The 26,829-nt window shown below is 37.3% G+C and overlaps 1 protein-coding gene across 6 annotated transcripts in view; it reads right to left on the bottom strand.

The window, feature by feature from the left end:
* The window catches only part of LAMA2 (laminin subunit alpha 2), a 515,150-nt gene extending 489,639 nt beyond the window's left edge, over positions 1–25,511 (bottom strand). For 5 of the 6 annotated variants that reach the window (XM_058172079.1, XM_058172060.1, XM_058172053.1 and 2 more), the window contains exon 1: positions 25,289–25,507. In XM_058172079.1, the coding sequence (XP_058028062.1) occupies positions 25,289–25,418 (130 nt within the window). In that variant the 5' untranslated portion in view covers positions 25,419–25,507. Of the gene's footprint in view, positions 1–25,288 lie in introns of all 6 variants that reach the window. The other variant, XM_058172071.1, reaches the window with a different exon arrangement.
* Positions 25,512–26,829: the final 1,318 nt, after the last annotated feature.

Below are 26,829 nucleotides of genomic sequence, written 5' to 3' on the forward strand. Positions count from 1 at the left end.
AGTTTGGAGATAATACTGGAAGACCGGTAATATAAGCTTCTTAAGGGGTCTAGGACAACTCGCCACAGCCAACTTCCCATGGCCAACTCGCCGTGGGACAATTCAGTGCTGTATTAATCATTTCATTCAGTTACTTTTATTATTGGTGACCACATTTTTGTTGAAATCATGTAGCTCTTGTATTTCTGGATTGATTTCCTCCATTTTATTATTATTGGCCATGGTTCTGTTGAAATTAATTTAATTTTTGTATATGTTAAATTGTCCTATGGCAAGTTGTCCAAGGGCAAATTGGCAAATCGTCCTGCTGAGAGTTGGCCATGGTGAGTTGACCATGGCAAGTTATCCCATTCCGTTCTTAAGTCTCTAAATCAATCTTTCCATTCAAAGAACTAATTGGTGTGGCCACAGCCCTGCTGTGCATGTATAACCCTGGCTGTTCTCTGCATATACTAATGGAACAGTGCAATTGTTGGTAAAGTCAAAATATTATGTTCTTTACACTTAGTGTCTACACTAACTCGAAATATGACATGTTTTAATGTCACTATACCCTCTGGAATTAAACAAAAAACATGGTTGCAGTATTGCCATTTGGTAAAGTGCCAGATCTGAGCTGCAAAAGTCTGGACACCCACTATCCACAGCAAAGAGTTACAAAAAAAAACCCTAACTCATTGATCTCATCTAATAGCCATTTGGATTTTGGGAGTTAATATCTGATAACCCTATCATTTTGTGCTATAGCTTTTTAAATAAAGTAAAATATGGAAATTTATCAGATTTCAGAACAAGGACTGGGCTTTTACAACATTCTTTTCCATTAGTTAACAGTATAACGTTAACACAAAAATGCCTACAAATGTAAGTGATTTAGTTGGGGCACACATTAAAAGCCAGATGAATAATTAATGTCATCTCCAACAAGATAACGGTGGTTGTGATGGTTTCTAAAATAACTGTTTCTTCAGCACATCTGATATAACAACAATTGAAAAGGGGATTGAAATCTGGCAAGTCACAATAAATAACTGATGAATTACATAGGACTTAATGAGCAGCAAGCTATGCACGACTGATTGTGTTTGCTTGTATGTAAAATAATTCTGATGATCAGTAGTAAATTTAGCATTCAGTGTTGATTTTACAAAAGCATTAGAAAATGTTATTCTCTTTCATTTTGCAGCCTTTATCTTTAAACAAAGATGTTGCCTCAGCAGTAAATCATATTGACTGGAAAAGGTCCCTGAAAACAGAACTTTTCAATTTTAATTTCTGATATTAGCATTGAAAGGATATAGCATTGAAAGCAACCCCTTTGCTCTTAAGAACTGCTTTTTTATTGGTTATTCAGACAGCATATTATGATTAATTAAGATTAAACAATGTTTCTGTTCTGTCAAAATATTTAAATTCATATTCACCATACCATTTTACAGAGGTTAATGCATACCCTGACCCTATATTATTGAAAGCAGTGAACTTAAGAACAACAGCTGACATTTTAAGAAAGAAAGCAAAGCTGTTTTTCATTCATGACACTCTGGAATTTGAGCATCTTCCTTTTTGGCTAACCGTTTAGGAAAAAGAACAAGAAAATCTCAGAGGAAAATGTGTACTTTTCTACAGTCTTGTTTTGCTATTCAAGTTCAATTAAGGCAACCAGGTTCATTCCAAATTAAATGCAGCCATCTTGTTGAGGAGGCGGCTTTAAACCACACCTATTCTCAAAAGAAACCCAAGGCCACAGCTGTTACTGCTTTATTTCAAAACAAGGTTCATAAACAGGTTACACACAGGCAGTAGAAATTTGGTGCCAAGCAACTACACCCCCAAAAGACAAAACAAATGAAGAGCTCTAGCAATGACACTAATGTAATTTAAACAAAACTATTTATTGCAATTTAATTATCCTTCTCACATACATTAAGCAAATTGCTGTTGCTTCAAAAATTGAAGATCATAATAATTTCATCACTATTTTTAGTATAGGTCTTCTACAATTTTGCTCAAAGCATATTTTAAAATAATATGATCTGTACTTCCAAGAATAGCTAGATGGAATTCCAAAGAATAAACTTAAATTAATTACATTGCAGCTCTTATAGCTGAAAGAAAGATATCAGAACACATACACCAAGGGATATCATAAATATATTTAAAACTGGATAGGTTAAGAAATTACATTTAGAAATCTGAAGATTGTGAGGAAAAAATAGATTGAAATGCATGGTTAAAGATGATTCTGTGTAGTTATTTGTTGTAGTTTTAAATAAAGATCAATCAGATTTATGAATCAGAATTGAGTGGACATACAATTTAACAAATTCAGACATTGTTAAGGATAGAAAAGAGGATTAAATTAACTTTGTTCACACATTGCATTAAGTCTTAATTCACAGGGTTACAATGTTTCCAGGCTCTAGAAATAGAAATAGGTGGCAGATATGGTTTCTGTTGTGTGTATGTGTGTGTGTCTATATATATATTTATTTATTTATTTTGGGAATAAATATCATTTCAACTCTCATTGCCACCAACACCAAATGTGAATTTTTATACTGCCTTTCACACTCACTCACACACACAGCATAATTATCTTAGGTATTCAGCAGGTATTATAGTTTGTCTTCCATTTAGTCAGAACACCAGCTGTTTATAGACAATCAAAACTTTTTTTTAACAATAACACAGTATGAACAAATAACACTAAATTGTTTCTGTTTAAAGAAACAAAACTCCACATCTTAAGTACAGAATGACAGTTTCTTTATTAAAAAAAAAAGAGCCACAACAGTCTTTGTCATGTCTTTTAGGAAGAAAAAATAATGGAATGGATTCAGTAGCAACATCTCCACTATCATGTCCTGTTTTGTATATCCTGCAGATACTCATGGAATTATTTCTATCCATGTAAAGTCTGCTGAAATAATTAGTCTCATTTTATATCATGTATGGAGACACCAACAAATAAGGCCATTATGTGTCCATAATTTTATTTCAGTGAAAATAAGTGGTAACATACCAACAATCCCAAAGATTACTAGAACAGTGGTTGAAGAAAAAGAACACTTGAAAGATACAATCAATAGTAATTTATTGTATTACCTGGAAATATACTCAAATCACACAAGAATTCAACCTGTGCCATCAAATTTTAGAGTGGATGCTATACGGTTATAGTACAGTGTGTTATGCAAAATCGTAACATTGAGGCTCTTTTGTTTTCCATTTGCTTTCTGAATTTTTAAGAAGTTCAGTGCATTCATGTCTGGAAGAGAAATAGATTTCACCTATAGATAGCAATAGCACTTAGACATATACTGCTTCATAGTGCTTTACAGCCCTCTCTAAGTGGTTTACAGAGTCAGCATATTGCCCCCAACAATCTGGGTCCTCATTTTACTGATCTCAGAAAGATGGAAAGCTGGGTCAACTTGAGCCTGGTGAGATTTGAACTTTCAAACTGCTGGCAGCCAGCAATCAGCAGAAGTAGCCTGCAGTACTGCATTCTAACCACTGTGTCACCACAGCTCTTATTTATTTATTTATTTATTTATTTATTTATTTATCATATTTATATACCGCCCTATCTCCCTAGGGACTCAGGCAGATAAAAATAGGCAGATAAAAATACATATAAATACAGGATAAAATAACAATTAAAAAAACTTATTCTACATAGCCCGATTATATTAAAAAACCATATCCATAATAAAACCCATTAAAACCAATAAAAACCAATATAAAATTTAAAATCTACTCCAGTCCTGCACAAGTAAATAGATGTGTTTTAAGCTCGCGGCAGAAGGTTCGGAGGTCCAGGAGTTGACGAAGTCCTGGGGGGAGTTCGTTCCAGAGGGTGGGAGCCCCCACAGAGAAGGCCCTTCCCCTGGGTGTCACCAGACGGCACTGCCTAGCTGACGGCACCCTGAGGAGTCCCTCTCTGTGAGAGCGCACGGGTCGGTGAGAGGTATTCGGTCACAGCAGGCGGTCCCGTAAGTAACCCGGCCCTATGCCATGGAGCGCTTTAAAGGTGGTTACCAAAACCTTGAAGCGCACCCGGAAGGCCACAGGCAGCCAGTGCAGTCTGCACAGGAGAGGTGTCACATGGGAGCCACAAGGGGCTCCCTCTATCACCCACGCAGCCGCAGCCGCATTCTGAACTAACTGACGCCTCCGGATGCCCCTCAAGGGGAGCCCCATGTAGAGAGCATTGCAGTAATCCAGGCGAGGCGTCACGAGGCGTGAGTGACCGTGCATAGGGCATCCCGGTCTAGAAAGGGGCGCAACTGGTGAACCAGGCGAACCTGGTAAAAAGCTCTCCTGGAGACGGCCGTCAAATGATCTTCAAAAGACAGCCGTTCATCCAGGAGGACGCCCAAATTGCGCACCTCTCCATCGGGGCCAATGACTCGCCCCAACAGTCAGCCGTGGACTCAGCTGACTGTACCGGGATGCCGGCATCCACAGCCACTCTGTCTTGGAGGATTGAGCTTGAGCCTGTTTCTCCCCATCCAGACCCGTCGGCTTCCAAACACGGGACAGCACTTGATAGCTTCATTGGGGTGGCCCGGCATGGAAAAATACAGCTGGGTGTCATCAGCGTACAGCTGGTACCTCACACGAAGCCACTGATGATCTCACCCAGCGGCTTCATATAGATGTTGAACAGAAGGCGAGAGAATCGACCCTGAGGCACCCACAAGTGAGGCTCCTCGGGCCGACCTCTGCCCCTGTCAACACCGTCTGCGACCGATCGGAGAGATAGGAGGAGAACCACCGATAAACGGTGCCTCCCACTCCCAATCCCTCCAACCGGCGCAGCAGGATACCATGGTCGCTGGTAACAAAAGCCGCTGAGAGATCTACTAGGACCAGGGCAGAGGAACAACCCCTATCCTGGCCCTCCAGAGATCATCCTGCTTGACCAAAGCCGTCTCAGTGCTGTAACCGGGCGGAAACCGGACTGGAACGGGTCTAGATAGACAGTTTCATCCAGGTGAAGGGAAACTGATGTGCCACCATACTCTCTACAACCTTCGCCGCAGCGAAGGTTGGAGACCGACGATAATTACCTAAAACAGCGGGTCAGGAAGGCTTCTTGAGGAGGGGCCTCACCACCTCCTCTTTCAAGGCGGCCGGAAAGACTCCCTCCAACAATGAAGCGCTCGTAATCGCCTGGAGCCAGCCTCGTGTCACCTCCTGAGTGGCCAGTACCAACCAGGAGGGGCACGGGTCCAGTAAACACGTGGTGGCATTCAATCTACCCAACAACCTGTCCATGTCCTCGGGAGCCACAGGGTCAAACTCATCCCAAACAATGTCAACAAGACCACCCTCAGACGCCCCATCTGAATCGCCGCAATCTTGATCCAGACCGTCCCGAAGCTGAACGATTTTATCGTATAGATAACCGTTAAACTCCTCAGCACATCCCTGCAATGGGTCATCCCGCTCTCCCTGGTGAAGGAGGGAGCGGGTCACCCGAAACAGGGCGGCTGGGCGGTTATCTGCCGATGCAATGAGGGAGGAGGCGTAGCAACGCCTCGCTTCCCTCAGTGCCACTAGGTAGGTCCTACTATAGGATCTAACTAGTGTCCGATCAGCCTCCGAACAGCTGGATTATGAAGCTTCTTCCGGGGCGGTTGTCAGAATTCAAGGATAACTTGTAATTACCCTTGAATTATTGAAGGCAAATAAACTATAGTTTAATATATGGCTTGATACTCTTCTGAAAATAATGGCTTATTTTAACTAGGTTAGTTTGACATTTTGGTTTCACAATGGTTTTTTTTGCTTGCTTTCAGCATAGCATGATGTGTGAATCCAATGAGCACAATGTTTTAGCACAATGTTTTAGCACAATGAGCAAATTAGAGCATTGATTCAATTTAAAATGTTGGCTCAACAATAAATTTAATACCATTGTTCGGCATCTTAAACAATCATAAGTATTTTGGACAATAAATTTACGGTACATGGATTGTATTTAATTGTGTTTAACTCCATGGTTTCTGGGATGGTTTCCATTTATTTGTTGATCTCTTCCATTTGGGTTTTCCTCTGACTATATAATGGAAACAATTTATCCTTAATAGAAGACTGTCAAAGGAAATTATCTTACTGGTTCTGTAAACTGTTTTTAAACATGTTAAATGTGGTATTTTACTAACAACATTGGTCAGATTAGGGCAATTCATAAAGCTTATAAAGTGTATCAAGTAACAAACTTGTATGTTTCAGTGAAAGTTCTCCAAACAACCTGCTTCTTTTTATCCAATAATTGAAATCAGTGATTGGAGAAGCTACGACATGACTACAGAATTGTCCTGTTTTCAAACTTGAAATTTAATTAGTAGTTTGAAAATGTTTGATGCTTTTCAAAGTGGTTTGCCATGTAAATAAAGCACACCACTTTGATAAATTATATTAGCCATTTGAAAGAAAATGACAACAAAGAAACAGAATTCTTTCTAAATGGAAGGACTCCACAAGATTCATTGAGAAAGCCACACTTCTTTTGATAACCAATTGAAAATAGATTATAAATCAATAGCTCTATATTGTAAATAGATAATTTCATTGTTAACACTACAATTTATTTTACTTCTTAATTTGAGATGTGATGAAGGGTTCCTGGATTTGTTTGAACTTATTCATACAGTCTACCTCTGAACTGTCTGTCTCTGAACTAATTGTCTACCTCTGAACTGTAGTTACCAGCTTCTTAAGCATATGCACATGAAGAGATGCACAATGTACAACGTATGGCCAGAGGCTTATGTGCAGTACACTATACTAGAATATGCACCCTTACAAACTACACATTAACTATGATGTTAATATGACAGAAAAAGTAAGGTATTAAATACCTGGAAAATCACTGTGTTAATTGTATCTCATTTGGTTATGTCAAATTAAATTTAAATTCTATCCTGCTTACTTGCTGGGACTGAAGTTTTTGGTACACCACTTCAAGACTAAGTTCCCCCCAAAAATAATTCTGATTTCCAATTACAAATGAACCTTACTCAAAGACCTTTGGGCAGGTCCAGTATTTAGTTGGAGGTGGATCACATGTAGTATGTGGTGATATATTTTTCCCTAAAACAATACCATGGAAAAGGCTGAAAGATTAAGTAGTCCAAAGATAGGCAATGCATTTTCATAGCTTAAGGAGTTCTAGAATCTTGGTGTCTCTTTTCCTACTGCAATACCTTAACCACTACTTTACACTGGTTCTTATTCTTGGTTATTCTTGGTTGTTTTGGTTCTGATTTGGTATTGCTAGTTTATTATCTAACTCTTCTTTTTTTCCTGGATTCTGATGATGGCACTGATAACATTACCCATTTGAGTAATGAATATCTGCAAGAAAACAACAAAGTTCAGAGAATACCAAGGACTCCACAATTCAGTCTTGAGCTACATATATTCTCTTCCATTAGATTCTAATTCTTATTAGTTTTGGCTTGTTCTTCAGCCTTGAATTCTGTCTTGCTTCTTGATTTGGCCTTGTTTGCTCTGTGTCTTCAGCTCTATTTTCATAGCTTCCAACTCATTTCAGACTGCCAAGACTTCATTATGGAAATATGGCAGGAAAAGAGGAGCTAGAATGTTCCCTTGTTGACTAGGCAACAAAGTTCTTCCCTGCTTCTTGTCTCCTCCACAACTGTGACTTTTGCTGCAATGGGGGAATATTCTTCTTTTGCGACTTGTCTGTCACTCTTTTGACTCTAATCTTAAGCATTATATTGTGTGGATAGATCAAACAAACATTATATATAAAAGTTGACACAGTTTCAATCTCTTCCTTGTGTAATAATGTAATAATGTTTTATCATTCACAGTCTTTAAACAATGAAAGCAAAACTTTTTTTTGCGGTAGTTAAATACAGAGTAGCACAATATGTTTTTATAATTAAAGATATGTTTGCTGCCTGAAGTTACTTATAAAGTAATAAAGATAGGATAAAGTTCTAATCTAATAAATAAATAAATTATTGCTTATATTGTTTGTCCTTTTTTTTTTAACAAAAATGAGAATGCAAGGAGTGTGATTATTAATATACAGAATTGTGGTCACAAAAATTAACTTTAGAATTGAGGAGGGGCTGACACTATCCCAAGGCAGAACCTTAAAAGTGATTACTTGTTTGGGAGGCTTTCTTAGTGAAACATTTGTACACCCAATCACAGCACAGAAGCAATATTAATTGCAAGCAGCTATGTATGGTAAAATTGTTTTTCATCTTAAACTAAAACTTCGGTAATACAACTTTCCGGCAGAAGGGAAAAGTCCTGTACTTCTTTTGCAGTTGCTTTTATTTTGTTTTTTGCTTTTATTATTATTTTTTGCGCAGTAACATTTAAGAACAAATCACAAAACTGACAGGAACTAAAAGAGATTTGTAATAATGGAAGTTGATTTTGGCTGCCCATTTATTATTCTCTGGCATATCAGCAATACTACAGGAAACTATTGTACAGATGAGAATGCATAGTGCTCAGAGAGTTGTAATGTTATCAGATTTCCAGTATCTCATGTACGGTTTTCTCTTACGAAGATGTGCAAGCAGTAATGAAATCCAGATGTATATCTAGGACACTTGTAGAATTATTTAGTTTATAATTTCCTGGACAGATTTTATGAGATGAAATTTACAATTTGTTTCTTAGCTTAAAAGAACATTAGGCCCCCAAGGAACGATCCATAAGGTTAGTGTCATTCACTTCTTCATTTCCTTTTTTCAAGGCCTAACATTACTGTTAAGACAACAAAACAGGACTGATAATAAATATGTGTGCAATAACAATTAGGACTTGTTCCCCATTGGCTTAAAATGCCAGGTGAGGGAGGCATGGAGAAAAAAATGAGTTAATTTTGCCAAGTTTAGGGAATTATTAAAGTTCCACACCTTGACTGAGATCCTACAAAGCATTTAACATTTTTTTCCATCTAAGGTTTGGCAAAATTAGTCCTCATGAGTTGAATTAAGGCCTGATGGATTTTTCAACAAAATGAGTTCTTCAGTTTCTAAAAGTGTGAAGCAGAGATTCACTTTCTCTCCCACCCCCAACTCTCTTTTAAATACTTCCAGGGATGTCAAGCAACCATGTGGAACATGTGTCCAACCTGCAATCCTGGACAACTAGCAAAGTGGCCCCAAAGGATTACGAACTTTTAACATTATTATGTGATTTACATACATTAACTATATTATCTATTTTATACGTAGCCCAATTCCTGTTCATTCAAACCCAGGAGAGCCAAACGGTTGGACACCCATGGTTTAAAAGGAAAGGTAATGTTCACTGATTTCCTCAACCCTCAAAGCCTTCCTATGACACTTTTCACAAACAATAGAATAGAATAGAATAGAATAGAATAGAATAGAATAGAATAGAATAGAATAGAACAGAACAGAATAGCAGAGTTGGAAGGCCTTGGAGATCTACTAGTCCAACCTCCTGCTTAGGTAGGAAACCCTATACCATTTCAGAAAAATGTTTATCCAATCTCTTCCTAAAAACTTCCAGTGTTGGAGAATTTACAACTTCTGGAGGCAAGTTGTTCTACTGATTAATTGTTCTATTCTATTTTATTCTATTCTATTCTATTCTGTCAGGAAATTTCTCCTTAGTTCTAGATTGCTTCTCTCATTGATTAGTTTTCGTCCATTGCTTCTTGTCCTCCCCTCAGGTGCTTTGGAGAATAGCCTTCTTCTTTGTGGCATCCCCTGAGATATTGGAACACAGTTATCATGTCACCCCTAGTCCAGACCCCTAAATCATCTTTGTTGAATCAAGTGTGATCTTGATTCTATCCCTCTGTTTATGCAGCCTAGAACTGTGTTGGCTTTTTCCACTGCACACTGCTAGCTCATATTTAAATGGACTCCAAGATCCATCTCACAGTTACTACTATTGAGCAAGTACTATTGAGTACATATACTGTACATGTGTTTGTTTTTCTTGCCTAAATGTAAAACCTTACTTTTTTTAACCATTGAATTTCATTTTGTTAGATAGCACTCAAAGTTCAAGTCTGTCAAGATCCTTCTGTATCTTAAGCCTATCTTCCGGGAGTGTTGACTATTCCTGCCAGTATTGGCTGTTCCTGCTAGATAAATTAGTAATAAAAGCAGACACAGGAACTTTAGAAAAATACTGTCTCTTTTTGTACTCCAAGTAGAGAATGTTCCATGCAACTCTAGATCCAAACTGGAGTTATTCATTACTAGAAATAATCAAATATAAAAATTCTCTCTATAATATATATATATAGTATTGTGCCCAAATCTATTCCAAACAAAATGTCAGTCATCTTCAGTCAAATCTATAGCTTTCATTTAAGTAACTTCAGTAACCAAGAGATCCATTCTCATAAAGCTGGCATTCAGAAAGTAATGAGATTATGGTAGCAAAGCAAAAGCAGCAAGGCCGATATTGTAAATCAAAAAATACGTTTTACCTGTCACTATTATGATACAGCTCTGTGAAAAAAGTGTTTCTTTTCAGATTTTCTGATATTTTTTTCTTTCTCTTTCCCAATAACTGTTACCAGAGATTCCTGTAGGTCCTGCTAATATATAAAAAAGTACCGAGAGAACAAATAATGCCACCTTTTCATTCTTTTCACATTTATTTTATAAACAAAATAATCCAATGTGCCAGTGTGAGAAAAGAAATATCTTCCAAGATTCAATAATTGGTTGTACCACTTTAAGCAATAGCTGCAGTAGGTGATCTTCTCTTCTATCACTGTATAGCAGGGCTGTCAAACTCCCAGCCTGCAGGCTAGAGGCGTCACACGCTGGCCGCACCACACCCAATTTAGCAAAGGGGGGGAAAAGTCCCAATACGTCAGATACGCCCGGTGTTTGGAAGCCATACGGGTCTGGATGGGGAGGAACAGGCTCAAGCTCAATCCCTCCAAGACGGAGTTGATGTGGATGCCGGCACCCCGATTCAGTCACCTGCAGCTGCAGCTGACTGTCGGAGGCGAGTTATTGGCCCCAAAGGAAAGGGTGCGCAACTTGGGTGTTCTCCTGGATGAACGGCTGTCGCTTGAAGACCATTTGACGGCCGTCTCCAGGAGGGCCTTTTACCAGGTCCGCCTGGTTCGCCAGTTGCGCCCCTTCCTTGATTGGAATGCCTTGTGCACAGTCACTCATGCTCTTGTTACCTCCCGCTTGGATTATTGCAATGCTCTCTACATGGGGCTCCCCTTGAAGTGCACTCGGAGGCTCCAGTTAGTCCAGAATGCAGCTGCGCGGGTGATAGAGGGAGCTCCACGTAGCTCCCATATAACACCACTCCTGCGCAGACTGCACTGGCTGCCTGTAGTCTCTCAGGTGCACTTTAAGGTTTTGGTTACTACCTTCAAAGCACTCCATGGCTTAGGGCCTGGGTACTTACGGCACCGCCTACTGTTACCTCATGCCTCCCACCGACCCGTACGCTCACACAGAGAGGGACTTCTCAGGGTGCCATCCGCCAAACAATGTCGGCTGGCGGCCCCCAGGGGAAGATCCTTTTCTGTGGGGGCTCCTACCCTCTGGAACGAACTTCCCCCTGGTTTACGCCAAATATCTGACCTTCAGACCTTTTGCCGCGAATTGAAAACGTATTTATTTATTCGCGCGGGGCTGGCTTAAATTTTGTTGTATTTTAAATTTATATTTTATATTTCTAAATTTTATATGAATTTTAAGGGGTTTTTAGAATTTTAAATGTTTTAAAGTTTCGGCCAAATTGTATAATAAGTTTTTTAATTTTGTTTTAATTGTATATTGTATTGTTTTTGGATTTTTATTCTGGCTGTACACTGCCCTGAGTCCTTCGGGAGAAGGGCGGTATAGAAATCTAATAAATAATAATAATAATAATAATAATAATAATAATAATAATAATAATAATAATAATAATAATAATAATAATAATAATAATATGACACTGTAATACGTCAGATGACAGGTGTAGATGGTGTGAATTTGACATCCCTGCTGTATAGGAATATTGGCCTATTCCTTCAAAATGAACTATTCCTACTCAGTAATAGAGTGATATATTATATAGCATTAATTGCTTGTTTCAGATCCTACTTCATAGTATTTCAGTAGTGTTTAGGTGCAACTTTCGATTTAACCATTCCAAAATACCGAATTTGTTCTTCATTCACTTTCTCATAGATTTGCTTGCACATTTAATATTGTCTTGATGAGGGTCTGCTATTTGTTGTCCTACAGAATTGTCTGATACAAAGCAGAATTTATGTGTCTTTTAGTTATAGCAAATAATCCAGGTCGTGTAGTAGCGAACCTCATTGTCATGACATTTCTAGTCTCACACCCATCAGTTGATATGAGGTTCATATAGTGAAATACAGTGTTTGTTTCCATCATATGCAACCGACATAATGGAGCCCCAGTACTTTCTTTTTTGACTCCTCTGTCCATCAACTGTTTCTTTAGAAGTCTGGAACTATTCTTTTAAATTTGGCAAATTTATGATGAACTATTACTTCTGTCTTGCTATTTCCATTTATCACATTGGTTTTTTTTTTAGTAATTGTATTAAATATTAGACTTACAACAGTAAAAACTAATATGCGCTATTAAAATAAAAGAATAAAAAGAAAAATAGTATGGGCAGAAAAAAAAAGAGAATCAGAGAAAGATAAATAGAAACAAAGAAAAAATAAGAACGTAGTAAAGAAAAATAAAAGAATATAAAGAAGTGAATTCCACCTTCTTCATCACAAGTATAAACAATTTCAGTAACTTATCACCTTCGCTTAAAATACAACAATCTCTTCTTCCCATCTATTTTCTGTTTTTTAAAAAAATCCATAAAGCCTCATGATTTTAAGTCCATTAAATCTTACAGAGGTAACAACCAAACTATTTTAACCTTATTCAAACATACCAACTCTATATGTCTTCCTTTTACTTCTAACAAGGTTGATTAGTCCCTTCAAATAATGTCTCAGAACTTGGTTTCTTTTCATTTTTTTTTCCTTTTCCTTTCTCACATCATTCTTCAAAACTTTAACAAACCTCTTGTTAAGTCCAAAATAGGGTAATTACCTAGGCTATTTTCTTTGGTTTTTTTATCTATATATCTTTTAATTCTTAAAATATCTTTTAATTCTTAAAATATCAGCCTTTTACATATATAAATTGTGTAGCCTCTCATTCTGAAGTTTTTCATCGATGGCATTTTTTTAAACACAGTGTATCTATGAAGGGAGATACTATTGAAATTAATGTCTGGGTCCATTGTTCAAAAACATCCTTCAATATCCCCAAAGTTAAAATATTTTTGCTTCATTCTGAAATTGTAAGACAAATTTGAGTCTTCTTCACCTTGAATCTTTAATTCCCTCTAGTTCCCTCTAGTGACCATTTTTAAAGCCTTATTTTATTCTTTTTTTAAAAAAAATCAAAACAAAAGTATTTTTCTATGAAAATATTTCTTTATAATTAATTCCAAAATCTTATTTCAAGTTTATCTGGGCCCACTAGTCTATTTGTAACTTTTTAAAATCAAAATTTTAATCATCCTTTTGCTGTTTATTACAAACGTCCTTAAACTTTATTACAAAAGTCCTTAAACTGGTATTTAAAACTATTTTCACTAAGTATTGAAGGAAACTTACTGGTATAGCAAAACCTGTCAGTCCAAAGGTTCCTGATAGCTGAAAAGCAGTTAATAAGGAATTTTCAAAACTGAATAGAAAAGGAAATATGCAAACCCAAAACTTGTTTCAAAGGTGCTGACTGCAGTTTGAGCAAGATTGCTATTTCGTTGTCTCCTAGAATTCTGAATTCACCAGAGATCTCTATCTTCCTGACTCCTCACAAGAAGTAGCTGTCTAGTGCAGTTGTGAGAAATCTCATGTCCTGGCCTTGTCTGAAGGGAAATTACCAAAGAACCTATCTACTCACTGGTTCTGCCATGATGGTCAGCTTCACTTTTTGCAAAGCCGTTTTCAAGTCTGCAGTTTCTTCTCTAGAAGCCCTATCTCATTGTCATCTATTATGGTAGAGTAATGAATAGTGACTTTGGTCGAGGTGAGACAGATTTGCAGTTTGCTGGATATGGTTCTAGGATTCTTTGTGATTTCAGGTTTCCTTTTTATGTTGCAGTTAAAGTGATTTTTACTGCACTCCAAGTCTTCTCCATCACAAGACCATGTCTTTCACTGTAGATTGATGAAGCTCCAGAGCTTTAGAAATGATTTTGTAACCTTTTCCAGACTGATAGGAATGAGTAACCTTTTACACCAGTCTTCAATTATTTCTTTTGAATAGGGCATGATGTGCCTTTAGAATCTGCATAATGAGATCTTCCCTCAAGATCTTCAGTGATGGGAGCCAAAATCTATGAAATGTATATAGAGTAGGACTGACCCAAATCAGCCTTCATTGTTTAATGAAGTATTTCCACAATAGGCCCTTGTTATCCCTTTAACTGGCTTGACTGAAATAAGGAGTGATTAGCACACACTTTGATGTAATTTATTTACTCAGACTTTCTTTATATAACATTAGGACACAGATGAAATTTTAATTATATTCACTGTCAAAGATATATAAAAATTCAGGAAGTGCATAAAAGGCAAGTACTTTTTCACAGAACTATATATAGTAACTACCCGGTAGTAAATATGGATTGTATTGGTTAGCAAAGATATCCTAGCAAGATTTATACAGTTTTATATTTTGAAATTGCTACAATTTCATACATTTTCCAAAATATCCTAAAGGGCTGAAATTCTGCTTCCTGTAGGAAAAAAAATAGAGATACTAAGAAACTCTATGCGGCATTCTTACCATGGTTGGTAAATGGTATTTCTTTTTGCAGTCAGGGTGGCAAGTTTGGATATGTGTGTGGCAATATGGAATGCTGCTGAATACTTCTAATGTTAAACAGAAGAAGACAAAATGTATTCATACATTTATTTATATATTAATCAAATTTATAAGGCCACCCAATTTGTAACAGCTCTAGATGGTGTAGCAATTTTTTAAAATACACCCATTATAAAAGAGATGCGGTGGCTCAGTGGGTAAGACATTGAGCTTGCCGATTGAAAGGTAGGCAGTTCAGTGGTTCGAATCCCTATTTGTCCCAGCTTCTGCCAACCTAGCAGTTTGAAAGCATGTAAAAAATGCAAGTAGAAAAATAGGGACCACCTTTGGTGGGAAGGTAACAGCATTCCATGTGCATTTGGTGTTTAGTCATGCCAGCCACATGATCATGGAGACATCTTTGGACAGCACTGGCTCTTCGGCTTTGAAACGTAGCTGAGCACTGCCCCCTAGAGTTGGGAACAACTAGCATATATGTGCGAGGGGAACCTTTAACTTTATGCCCAGCACAATAAAAGGAAAAAAAGGAAAATGTGGGGATTAATGCACTGACTATATTAATAAAATTCCTTCAGAAGGCACATGATCTCCTAACCCAGTGCCTCAGGAAACAGCTAAGTCTTCAAATCTGTTTAATGGCCAGAGGGTCAGGTAATGAGATATAACCTAAGGACATGATGAGCATTTTTATTCCTTAGAGTTTTGAAACCAGATGTTCACAAGGTCCAGTTGACATTATTCATTTTAGCCAGCAAGCCTTGTTGATGATTCATGGTAATTCACAAAAGCATTGCATTCTTCTTTCAAGATTACCTTATTTCAATACAATGTTTTAGAACAGCATGTTTTGTTAAAACTTTAAATTAGTAAAAGGGGAAAAATGTAGTAGATTAATCTTACCCACAAACCAATTCCAAATTAAGCAAAAACTCTACATCCAAATACTAAGAGAGAACTGCAAAGAAATTGCTACAAGATGTATTGTTCTGGTAGTCATATATTGCTGTCAGTTGATAGTCTTCACATTTCTCTAGCGATGTGGCTGTTAGGCATTACAGGCCAAACGCTCAATAATCTTTCTAATATTTTCATTCAGGAGTTTCTATTACCATATCATACCCATGGTAAGTTAATTTTATTCTGTGTACTGCTGTTTTAGGGTGCTACAGTTTCCACAGTAGCAACTTACTATATTCTACTTAGCTGTTTTGCTGGTTCACTTTTCTTGTAAATATCACAATGAAAGTCTGTAATTAGGTAGCATTTGATGCAAACCTACACTAGTTCAGAACCTCTTGATCAATGCTGGAAAAAATCTCCATTATTAAGAAGGTTAATAGAATTATGATGAGACCCTTGCCATACACCTCAAACCCTGCATCTGCTGGGCTTCCCTCACAGTTTTATCCCACTCCCTACAGCAACCACTTGCCCACCTGCCTGCCAGCCTGCTTCCAAGCCATCTGGGATTTCAAACTTCCTGCTAACTTCCCCATTGGTTGTGTGAAACCAAGGAAGTTGCCCAGTGTGGGATTCAATTTTTTTTACTACCAGTTCTGTGGGCGTGGCTTGATGGGTGTGGCATGGCTTGGTGGGCATGGCTTGGTGAGCATGGCAGGGGAAGGATACTGTAAAATCTCCATTCCCACCCCACTCCAGGGGAAGGTTACTGCAAAATCCCCATTTCTTCCTGATCAGCTGGGACTCAGGAGGCAGAGAATAGATTGGGGTGGGGCCAGGCAGGGGTGGTATTTACCGGTTCTCCGAACTACTCAAAATTTCTGCTACCAGTTCTCCAGAACTGGTTAGAACCTGCTGAATACCATATCTGATGCTGCCCCCACTAATAATGGTGGTATTTGGTTAAAGATGGCAACAATGGAACTGCAGAATTGCTGTTGATAAGTGATGCATTTATGACCTGACCGCTTAGCACCAGAAATTCCAGTCCAAATTGCTGTCATAAGTCAAGGACTATCTGTACTGTCTACTCTATTAAATTATTAATAATAACAGCATCTCAACTGAGAAGAAAACAACATTATTTTAAAGCCTTAATTTGTAGTTTTTGTTTTCTCTAGATATTCAAGTATTGTCCTGAAATATATGGGGATTGTTGATTATATTGATGAAAACATTTAGCCATTAATGGAGGACTCATTATATATACACACACATTTCATAAATGCTATGCTTACTGCCAGAATGAGTCTTTGAGTCAGAGACTAATGTCACTATAATGCCTTAGCGGCTATTGCAATAATCATCCAACGAAATATTGTGAAACATTATCATGAATTACAAACACATTTTAAACATCTCCAGCTCAAGTACTGCTCCTATATCCAGTTCTATTGCTAGTTGGCAGTCTAATAGTACTACCTTAGCCACTTGCCTTTAGCTTCACCTTTTTGTTATTGCTGTTGCTGTTTCCGTAGATGAAGGAGGAAAAAACATAACAGCAGAAAAATGCTCATTATATATTATTCTTTGTATTTGTGAAAAATTGGATGGATGTCCTGTCACAGATTCTGCATAGGCATATTGCATGATAAAGCCTTACAATTTAGTTGTAAGTTTCTTAACTTATATTTTGATTCATGCAATGGATAATGCATGCAACTGTGTAAATGTATTATACACACACACACACACACACACACACACACACACACACACACATATATATATATATATATATATATATATATATATATATATATAAGATTGGAAGTGTCTTGGAGTGTTTCGTGAAGTCTCATTCGTCATCTTCAGGCTTCAACTTCGTGCTTCTGGGAGCAATGTGTGATCGCAGCTGTTTCTTCCTTTTAACTGCTGGAGGTTTGAACTGATTGGGGTGGAGTCTTCTTATTTACTGTTGCTGATCATTGTGTTTTCAAATATAATTGCCATTTTGTTTATGTTGTGTTGTTTTAAAATCCAATATGTAAAATCTGCATACATCAAATTAGTTCCAGAACTTATTGTTCTTCAAGAACATTGATTCCACATGAACTTAACCAATCTTCTTTGATCTGTGGCACACACAAAAAATTATTGCCTTACATTTCAAAATGGCATTGTGAACAAATTTCAGTGTATCATTGTCACTAAAACATTGTATTGTTCTAAACACAAGTTGTCACTTTAATATACAATGTATCTGGTTTTTTAAAAAATAACCGAGAAAATAAGAGATAGGCCAAGTGGTTAAATATCACAAATCAAAGCGTTATCTGACCATGATAAGGGAGACACTAAAAGCTTCCCCAATGTCAGCTCACATAGCCATTATGGTGTTTGGACAGGAACACCAGATCTGGAATGTGACCACTGTCACGTCATGGTTGTCATGTTGGCCATGAATTCTCAAGCCACTTCAGACCCCCATTCCTAGGGAGACAGATTGAAGTTCCTCAGAATAAATCTTGAGATTCCACTAGCAATCCAGAAATTCCGAACCCAGAAACCAAAATCACCAAAAAAGCCACAGCACTTCCCAATCACCAAAAGAGCCAAATTATGCAATTCTTTTTTATTATAGAAGGTTCTAAGGCTAAAAACAGAAACAGTTTGTCTTGAAATAGCCTGCAATTCCAGTTTTTACTCTTATTTTTAACTAAGAAAGAAAAGTGCAACTCAAATAGAATGCTTGCTGAAAGTGGTATGTCTAGTTTAATGAAAAGAAGGACTAGGGGTGATTTGATAGCAGTCTTCCGATATCTCAGAGGTTACCACAAAAAAGAGGGAGTCAAGCTATTCTCCAAAGCACCTGAGGGCAGGACAAGTAGCAACGGGTGGAAACTAATCAAGGAGGCAAGCAACCTAGAACTAAGGAGAAATTTTCTGACAGTTAGAACAATTAAACAGTGGAACAACTTGCCTGCAGAAGTTGTGAATGCTCCAACACTGGAAGTTTTTAAGAAGAGATTGGAGAACCATTTGTCTGAAATGGTGTAGGGTTTCCTGCTTAAGCAGGGGATTGGACTAGAAGACCTCCAAGGTCCCTTCCAACTCTGTCTATTCTATTCTATTCTATTCTATTCTATTCTATTCTATTCTATTCTATTCTATTCTAAATTGATTGTTTGCGTCAAATTTAACGACAGAATCTCAGATTATGTGGAGAATACCAATGGGTTACTACAATGTAGCATCTAGGCCACTATTTACAGATTGCCCACCTATATTTATTATATAATAGGGAAGCAGAAGCAGGCCACCTTAATGCCTATCCTATTAGCCACTAAGAGGAAATGCAAAGTTTGCAGTTTTATGTTAAAGCCAATAAGAACATGAATAGATGAGCTGAAAGAGCTATTTCCAACAAATATATTATCAGCCTTGCACGAAGCAAGATTTTCCTACTAGAAATCACTTTCCTCTTTTGAGAATGAAAACTGTGTTCACAGTCATGGGCACATATCATATTGTGTGCAGTGAGTGTCCTCATCACTAAACATGAAGAAAAGTATTACTCAAATATTTACTCAAAGTAGCACATATTAATTATACAATATACACACTGCAAGATTAAAACCTCAATTTTAAAAAAATCAGCATAATTCTACTATGACTATTTAATAAGATACTCCTTAGCAGTATTAAGACCAAAGATTTCAAACATAATAATTTGAATATAAAATTTATATTTAGATACCTAAATGGCTTGTATTACGATTCTAATTTTGAGCAGGTGGCTCATAGTTGGACATCAAGTTCTTTTAAAAATTTGCAAAAATAACCTGCCATATATTTAACTTTATAGATCAGGATGTCACAAACGAAGTTTGAATACAAAATACTGAAACATAAATTATTATCAAACTCTGAATATTTGAACCAAATACTCTTATTTCAAAAGCTGCATGAGGCAGTATTTCAAACTTAAAATAATGTTAAATTTAGGAAGCACGCCATAACTTAATGTGAAATATCAATTGTTTTAAGCCAGTGAACTGCATTATGTATTTTCTCCACTCCCACAACCTTCATTCCAATACTCTGGAGGAGGCACAAAATGTACAGCATGTTTTGTTCTATATCTTCGGGGTATGTGTCATTTTTGCTTCTGCAGAAAACTGATACAGAACACACACACACACACACACACACACACACGATCTAAAAATGCAGCGCTTCACAATATCATTTTTCTTAAGCCAACCTGATATAATCTAAAAACTCTCTAAGTGTGGGCAGGGGGAGAATATTTCAGTCAACAAAAGAATAAATAACATATGAAGCAATGACCTAAATACTAAATTAATTCCAGATTTTTGACCACAGATGTCTCTAAACAACTTTAAAAGTTGAATTACAGATTAGTGTATTGTCTCAGATGTGCTGGAATTCTGTATTTTAATGACCATCCAGAAATCCTGTAAAAGTCTCAACGATATAATCACCAAAATGCCTAAAAGATGGTTCCATGATTTATATATACACACACACACACCCCTAAATATCTTAAAGTGTCATTTCACACTATGATAGGTTTATTATATAATATATTCTTTGGTATGGATTAATGTCTCCCCACTGAGAAAAAGCACAGTAACTATTACTAGGTTTTGAACACATGATAAGAATTTGAGCAGCTTTCCCCAGCCTACTGAGCTCAGATTTTTACAGTCATAAATATAGTATTAGAAACTAGCATAGTAGCTTAGAAGTACCTAAGAAGTCTAGATGTTGTCATTTAACATAACTTAGTGCACTTGCTTGAAAATTAGTGGATTAAGCTTCAGGAAAATGCTACATTACAGTGGTGTTCTGAGTTGGGTTTTTTTACTATCAGTTTTCTACAGAAATAGAAAGTAAAAAAACAAAGGCACAAGCACAAATTTAAAAATATATAGTAAGAATAGAATCTGTGTTGTTAAAAGCAAATTAAATACCCAGACAACACGATGTTTATTAAGCACTAAGAAATGTAATATAGAAAATTATACGTGTATGTATGTATGTGTGTGTGTGTGTGTGTGTAATTATATAATTAATATATATAATTGATTTTTTATTATTTACATTTTGTTAGCGCTTAATAAATATTGCGTTGTCTGGGTTGCGTAATTGCTTAACAATTTCTTGATGAACGTAACTTTCTTGATGAAAGTATCTTTTCTTTTATGTACACTGAGAGCATATGCACCAAGACAAATTCCTTGTGTGCCCAATCACACTTGGCCAATAAAAATTCTATTCTATTCTATTCTAACAGTATATATTACATTCTTAATCTTCATCTCTTTTTTCCAACCACTGGAAAAATAAAGTCCATGTTTGATAATATTCTGTGTCTTCTTTCTGTTTAATCTTCAATGTAAGTCGGTCCATATATGCACAATCTAGTATCTTCCTAATTATCTCTTCATCTCGTGGTGTTTCTTCATTTTTCAAACGTTGTACAAATATAATCCTCGCTGCTAAGATGTGCAATATTAAATATATACTTTGCTTATCAAGTTTTTCTGATATTATACCTAATAAAAGCAGTTCAGGTTTAAAATCTACATATTTTCCTATCATCTTTTCTTTTTCACTTATCTATTTTTTCCACCAATTTTTTTGCTTTAACACAAGTCCACCACATATGATAATACGTGCCTGTTTTTTGGTTACATTTCCAACATTTGCATATTTTTAAACATTTGCATATTTTTAAACATTTTAGCTAGCAGGTGGTAAGTGCCATCTATAAAACATTTTATATAAATTTTCTTTATAAGAAGTTGTCATTGTCAATTTATAGTTCCTTTCCCATAAATTTTGCATTTCTCTAGTTCCATATTATAACCAAAGTTTTTTACCTACTATGTCATTGTGTCTTTTACTTGTTCATCCTCTATTTTCCAGTTTAGCAAAAAATTATATATTTTCTTAATTAATTTTTCATCAGAGTTCAACAATATCTGATCAAAGATTATCCGTACTTTATAAAAGCCATACTTCTTCATGTCTTTATCATATCTAGATTATATTTGCAATTGAGGCCACCATGATAATATAATGCCCTGGTCTTCGACCTCTTGCTTAGATTTTAATTTCCCTTTAGTGTCCAAAATATATTTATATGTCACAATTTTTTCGAACTTCACCAGCTTTGGGTATGTAGGGGCTTCCATTGTTGAGAGCCATTTTGGGATTTTTGACTAAATCTTAGGATCCCACCACCACCACCACCATATGGAGAATGGAGGATTTGGATTATCAGACTGGCTTTTATATTACCAAGCATGTGTGATAACATAGTTAAAAGAATGGATAACTCTCAGGCATAAGAGACTGTTATATTTAGGAGGACATAATTTACAACTGGGATGACATGCCTTCTTATGGTATAAGAATAAAATTCACAGATGCTTTCAAAATCGCTATATAAGAAACTCACTATTATCTTTACTTTTTCTAAGAGTAAGAGAATAATGAACAATTAGAAGAAATGTTGAGACACTATGAGAGCAGGATTTCAGAAAAGCTTCTTTCGCACATCTTTAAAAAGTTTCGGAATACTTTAACCTCACCTCAACCAGAAGGTGAGATAGGACCTTTGTTTCTTTCAGTATTCCACTATCTATTCACTATCTATTCACGGAATAACAGAAGCAGGCCGTACTGTGGACACCAAGACTCAAGGAGTGGAAAAAGATACAAGTCTACCAGGGAACAATAGAAAATACTATCCATTTATTATTTAGATTCACTAAATGATAGAAGGTGTGCTAATGTCTCCCTCTGTCCTACTCAGCCTCCAGGAGATCCCTTAAAGATTGGCGTTCTTGCAATTACCTCTTTTAATTTTCTTTCTTTGGGGGGGGAGGGGCTTCAAGTCAGTCTTGGCTTCTGGCAAATGCCTAGGCAACTTTTCTTGACAACTTTTCTCAGAAAAGCTTTGCCATTCTTTCTCTGGCTGACAGTGGAACAGTGAGTGGATCAATGTCACCTAGACGGGTCTAAAGCTGTACTAGTTTATCAGGGACCTTGGAACAGGTATTGCTTCCCAGCCAAATCTATAATATAGGGGTCACTGTGTAAAAATAGAATAAATGATTTCTGTTATTAGCTCTGTCTCCTAAAGAGACAGAGAGAAGAAAGTAGATTATATACAATAAACAAAAATCAATACTAGATTGATAACAATGATCTCCCGTGATCACTTATTTTCATTGCTACTCATATGACTTATATTCAAAATGTTGAAATGTTATATATACCATGTAACATATACCATAGCTGAATTGTACATCCAGTTAGGAGGCCACTTCCATACCCCCTTAGAAGTTTTATTTAGAATTACATGGGTTGTGTATATATATTTACTTCTCCTCTGTCATGTTCTCATCAATACACCAAATAATAATAAATAACCATACAGTACATAAGGAAACAGTGCAACATACACTACATAGGGAAACAGCAACCATTTCAGAGTAAGAAAATGAGAAGGAACGGATGACACATAGCTAATACTATGTCAGTGTTCAGTTAGTATCTCCACTCAAGTTTTTTATATATTACAAATTTGGCAGGTGGGTTATTTTGGCCACTGACAAATAAGTATGCTTACATGGATCTAAGGATTCTTCAAATTATACAACTCTACCTTTTCCATGATTCCTATTACTTTACATAGTTCTTAATATAGATAAATTAAAATGTAGTTAAAATTAATCCAACCTATCTTGGCTTACAATCTTCTACTTTCCAGTTCTTCATTTCCCCCCTCCCCCATCCTGCTGTTTGTGCTGTGCCCATACATACACACATACACACACACACCACACATAGACACACACACTATTGAAATTGAGACTGTAAACTCATTGGGGCCAGGACCTCTCCTTCTTTAAAGTGCCATGTACAATGATCTATAAATAACAACATCAGCACTATGAGAGGTGACAAAAATGTCTAAGTATTTCTATAGCTGAAAATTACTCCTTGTCTGAAGCTTAAATATCAACAGTACTGAATATATGTTCCAATGATTTTTAACGTGCTATTTAAAAATACTTACTGTTCCTGTTTTCCAGTGATTCAATTTCCAAATGTAGCCCCTATGTCTGAAGGATACCTTCTCCTCGGATTCTATATTAGTTTAAATTATATTAAGATATATGCAGCCCAAATCCTTTGCAACTTTAGTTCCAATTAATTTCCACTGATTTCAATTGTACTTATCCCCAAGTACATTTGTAAAAAGCTTCAGCTATAATCAAATAATCTTCTATGGGTTAAAATTAGTATTAGAAAACCAATTGCTTGAGGGTTTGAAAAAAGATAATACATCACAACCATTTAATCCTCTCACCAAAAATGTGAGATGGGCAGAAAAATCCCTAGATACTGGAAGTTTTTGATTACTTTCAGATTACTACCAAAAAAAATTCACAGGTCTTTATTATTCAAGCTATTTTAATTAAGTTTCCCCATCCCAAGAAGCCTTACCACAATCATTTTAGTGCAGTGAAACTTAAACATCAAGCTACACGTATCTTATCATTCTTGAACTGTTTTTCCACATCTTAAAAGGTTTTCTCCTTTTCTATTGATTGTATTGCCATATCCACAATTAAATCAAATGATACAATGCAGTTATATTATGGAGGCAATAATGGTTGAAGATTTGCTTTGTTTCCCATTTCTTGACTGTCACATCTTGGAAGTACCATCGTCAAATTATCCTGAATTTGACTGAAATCCAAGCCCTTTGGAAAGATGTTTCTAAGTATACATAGTGTATATATACTGGACAAAGTCTAAACTTGCTTCTATAGAAATCTTCCATAATTACTAAGTTCTCATACCATTATTATTAGTATTATTACTGCAGGCATTAGAATTCAAAATCCTTCTTAACGGATCTAGGCTGGTATCTCAAAGCAGCTTGCAATAATTAATGTAGGGAGGACATTCTATTTGCCAAATCCCCATTTCTTTGCAAATTGTATTTTGTTCTCCGACAGGCCCAAGAGGAGATTTCTTTCGGAAATCACATTTCCCCTGAAAACCAAATCAGAGAGAACTGGCATTATTCTTCCCACAGATGCAAGTTGGAAGCCCAGCTTCCTCCAAGGGAAAAACTTGGTCCCTGTTTGGACCCCACGCTGATAACTTCTTGGGGGAAGGGAGATGGATTTTTCCCCCCCATCTTAAATGGTTTTCTCCTTTCCTATTGATTTATTGCCATATCTTTATCTTTCACTTATCTTCACGGGAAAGAAAGAGCCCGAGCCCAACAGGGAGAAGAAGAGCAGAAGGAAAAGAAGCAAAGTTGGGGAGAGGAAGGCGCAGCAAAAAGTGTGTTGTTTTGTTTTGGGGTGTTTTTTTTTTTTCTTGGCAGAAGCCCCTCGGAGATACACTATTCTTTTACTGACCTGCGCCGCCAATTTTTTTTACTATACCTCGTTGCTGCGGCGCTGCTTGTTGCTGCTGCGGGCGCTGCTGGGACCTTCGGGGCTGCCCCAGTAAAGAAGTGCACCGGCTCAGGGCGACTGCGAGGAGCAAAAGGGGAAGCCAAGGCGCTCGCCCCATAGCGGTCAACTTCGCGCTTCCCCGCTCCGGTTCGGCGCTCCCAGCGAGCGCAAGGAGTGTGAAGGGAGGCAGCCACCGCGCCTCTGAGGAAAAGAGGAGGCGGCCAAGCCCTGGCTGTCACCCGGGAGGGGACCGCGGAGGGACACGCCCCTGTCGCCCTCGCCGCCTTTACTTTTCCTCCCGGCTTCTTCCATGGGGGCTGAGGAGTCACAAGACAATGAACAATCGGCAAAGTCTTCCAAAGAGGGAGGCTTAGCGCGAATTTACGGGGCGGGGGGGGCGCAGCGTGGGAGGGGGTGCTTTGGCGTGCAGCGGGAATAAAAGAGCTCGGTCTTGCCTACTAAAGCGAAGATGGGAGTCTTTCCAAGCAAGCAGCAGAAGAGTCTGAAACTCGCTCGCTCTTGAGCGTCAAAACTCGTCGTTGGAAGAGGTGCAGCCTCCGAAGACACGCGAAGTCTGAGGCTGACTTTTAAAACGCAGCCGCGCTTGCCTGGGGAGTGGGGAGTCCGGCGGACTGAAAGGGAAAAGTGGGGCAGAGAATTCTTCTTGCGCCCTTGCAACCTTCTAGATTCAGTGTCTTGAGCAGATTGAAGCAATTCAACTAAAACTGGACTAGATCAGGGGGTCTCCAACCTTGGTCCCTTTAAGACTTGTGGACTTCAACTCCCAGAGTTCTTCAGCCAACTTTGCTGGCTGAGGGACTCTGGGAGTTGAAGTCCACAAGTCTTAAACGGACCAAGGTTGGCGACCCCTGGACTAGATGAGATTAAAATGAGCGACACCTAATACATTTCGAGCTAAAGCCCGCTTCTCAAAAGTTTGTTGACAAGTTGCGGAAGTTGGTTTACTGGTCTCCACGATTTCTTCCATTCAGGTACTACCCACAAATTACCACACCAAGCAAGAAGAGAATCTTCTGTGCACAAATTCCAATCGTGCCTTTTATAATTTTGTTAACTATAAACTTAAAGACTCTAGATCCATCCCACCACTAAAAGATTCTAACAACAAAGAATGCAATGACGAAACAGTTAAAGCAAACCTCTTCAACATTTTCTTTGGCTCAGTTTTTGTTAACTCCGATAACACATATCCGACTTTCCACAAACGTACTAGCAATGATTATGATGATTTAACTCATATAGATTTCACAGAAGATAACGTTGGAAAAGCTCTTCACAACTTAAAACCATCGCTATCTATTGGACCCGATGGACTGTGTGCATATTTCTTAAAAAAACTTTCCATTAATATAGCAGAACCCCTAAGTATTATCTTAGATAAAGCTTTCACTACCAGTTCTCTTCCCAAACTTTGGTCACTAGACCACAGTCATCCCTATCTTCAAAAAAGGAGACCCCAGCTTAGTTGAAAACTACAGACCGATCTCCCTTTGCTGTGTCACCTGCAA

This window comes from Ahaetulla prasina, chromosome 1, assembly GCF_028640845.1.
Source record: "Ahaetulla prasina isolate Xishuangbanna chromosome 1, ASM2864084v1, whole genome shotgun sequence".
Taxonomy (NCBI): Eukaryota; Metazoa; Chordata; class Lepidosauria; order Squamata; family Colubridae; genus Ahaetulla; species Ahaetulla prasina.